The sequence below is a fragment of the Oncorhynchus keta genome, chromosome 30 (assembly GCF_023373465.1).
Source record: "Oncorhynchus keta strain PuntledgeMale-10-30-2019 chromosome 30, Oket_V2, whole genome shotgun sequence".
In the NCBI taxonomy this organism is placed as follows: Eukaryota; Metazoa; Chordata; class Actinopteri; order Salmoniformes; family Salmonidae; genus Oncorhynchus; species Oncorhynchus keta.
Genome location: NC_068450.1, coordinates 14,115,539 through 14,118,181, shown reverse-complemented (window position 1 = coordinate 14,118,181; position 2,643 = coordinate 14,115,539). Strand labels below are relative to the sequence as shown.

General features: G+C 48.6%; 1 protein-coding gene across 1 annotated transcript; it reads right to left on the bottom strand.

Moving 5' to 3' along the window:
• Nucleotides 1–485: 485 nt before the first annotated feature.
• Nucleotides 486–1,316, bottom strand: LOC127913716 (uncharacterized). Its single transcript, XM_052486965.1, has one exon. It carries the CDS (start codon nucleotides 1,314–1,316, stop codon nucleotides 486–488), a length of 831 nt encoding a protein of 276 aa, XP_052342925.1.
• Between the last annotated feature and the right edge of the window lie 1,327 nt (nucleotides 1,317–2,643).

Sequence of the window (2,643 nt, the reverse complement as noted above, 5' to 3'; positions counted from 1 at the left end):
GAGGAGGACCTAGAGACAAACACTAATGACACCCTGTTCTCCATGTACGTGGAGGACCTAGAGACAAACACTAATGACACCCTGTTCTCCATGTACGTGGAGGACCTATAGACAACACTAATGACATCCTGTTCTCCATGTACATGGAGGACCTAGAAACAAACACTGATGCTCTGGTCAAAAAGTAGTACTCTACACACAGGGATTAGGGTGCCATTTGAGACTCTACCATTGGCTGTTAATGTGGACAGCTTTGATTGGATAAATACATCAATCAGTAGCAGAGAGGAGAAGAGAAGAAAGGAGATGCTTTTATCACTTTAGTTTAGCACAATGTTACAAAGCTTCTTCTGCAAACCATGGCTTTCAGTTCTGACACTTCAACATGGGAAAGGATTGGGTTAATTTATAATGCTGTCCTGGACATTAGAGTCCCCCTTCCTCTCTCTCTCTCTCTGAAACACAGCCAGAAAGGTCAGGTGACATCACATAGGGAATAGGGTGTCATGGGAAAGCCGATCTCTACCCTGGTCTAAGGTAGTGCAGTGTATAGGGACAGGTTCCCACGCCTCAGTAGGATCAACAGGCTCCCACGCCTCAGTAGGATCGACAGGTTCCCACGCCTCAGTAGGATCGACAGGCTCCCACGCCTCAGTAGGATCGACAGGTTCCCACGCCTCAGTAGGATCGACAGGCTCCCACGCCTCAGTAGGATCGACAGGTTCCCACGCCTCAGTAGGATCGACAGGTTCCCACGCCTCAGTAGGATCGACAGGTTCCCACGCCTCAATAGGATCGACAGGCTCCCACACCTCAGTAGGATCGACAGGTTCCCACGCCTCAGTAGGATCGACAGGTTCCCACGCCTCAGTAGGATCCACAGGCTCCCACGCCTCAGTAGGATCGACAGGTTCCCACGCCTCAGTAGGATCGACAGGCTCCCACGCCTCAGTAGGATCGACAGGTTCCCACGCCTCAGTAGGATCGACAGGCTCCCACGCCTCAGTAGGATCGACAGGTTCCCACGCCTCAGTAGGATCGACAGGTTCCCACGCCTCAGTAGGATCCACAGGTTCCCACGCCTCAGTAGGATCGACAGGTTCCCACGCCTCAGTAGGATCGACAGGTTCCCACGCCTCAGTAGGATCGACAGGTTCCCACGCCTCAGTAGGATCGACAGGTTCCCACGCCTCAGTAGGATCGACAGGTTCCCACGCCTCAGTAGGATCGACAGGTTCCCACGCCTCAGTAGGATTGACAGGTTCCCGCGCCTTAGCAGAGGTGACCGGTCCGCTCCTGATCCCGGGGATCGTCATCTTGGTCGGCGTCCTGCGGCCGGAGCCGCGTGTATGGGAGGAGGAGTACTGTCACGTGTGCTCCGTCTCTGACCTCTCGGTCACCAGGCTGCTCGTTATGGTGCTCACCTCTCACCGTCGTTACGCGCATCAGTGCTTGATGACACTCATCTGGACTCCATCACGTCCTTGATTACCTGTTCAAAATTGGATTTGTTTAGGAATTCTTTGTGGGTCTGTGTAGTCTGAGGGAAAAAATGTGTCTTTAATAAGGTCATACATTTGGCAGGAGATTAGGAAGTGCATCTCAGTTTCCACCTCATTTTGTGGGCAGCATGCACATAGCCTGTCTTCTCTTGAGAGCTAGGTCTGCATATGAATGCCTCTCTCAATAGCAAGGCTATGCTCACTGAGTCTGTACATTGTCAAAGCTTTCCTTAATTTTGGGTCAGTCACAGTGGTCAGGTATTCTGCCGCTGTGTACTCTCTGTTTAGGGCCAAATAACATTCTAGTTTCAGTTTTTTTTGTTAATTCTTTCCAATGTGTCAAGTAATTTTTTTTCCTCATGATTTGGTTGGGTCTAATTGTGTGGCTGCCCTGGGGCTCTGTTTGTCTTTGAACGGAGCCACAGAACCAGCTTGCTTAGGGGACTCTTCTCCAGGTTCATCCCTCTGTAGGTGATGGCTTTGTTATGGAAGGTTTGAGAATCGCTTCCTTATAGGTGGTTGTAGAATTCCACGGCTCTATTCTGGATTTGGATGATTTGCAGGTATCGGCCTAATTCTGCTCTGCATGCATTATTTGGTGTTCTACGTTGTATAGAGGATACTTTAGCAGAATTCTGCATGCAAAGTCTCAATTTGGTGTTTGTCCCATTTTGTGAATTCTTGGTTGGTGAGCGGACCCAAGACCTCACATCCATGAAGGGTTATCGGTTCTATAGCTGATTCAAGTATTTCTAGCCAGATCCTAATTGGTATATCAGATTTGATATTCCTTTTGATGATGTAGAAGACGGGGATAGAAGCACAAGATAATCAGCAAACTGTAGACATTTGACTTCAGATTGTAGTAGGGTATTGCCGGGTGCTGCAGACGGTTGCCCTCACCAATTCATTAATATATATGTTGAAGAGGGTGGGGCTTAAAGCTGCATCCTTGTCTCACCCCACGGCCCTGTGGGAAGAAATGTGTGTTTATTTGCATTGGATTTTATAACGTCATGTGTTTTTCCTCCAACACTGCTTTCCAACTATTTGTATTGCTGACCCTCATGCCAAATTAAGTCAAAAGCTTTTTTGAAATCAGCAAAGCATGAAAAGTATTTGCCTTTGTTTTGGTTTGTTT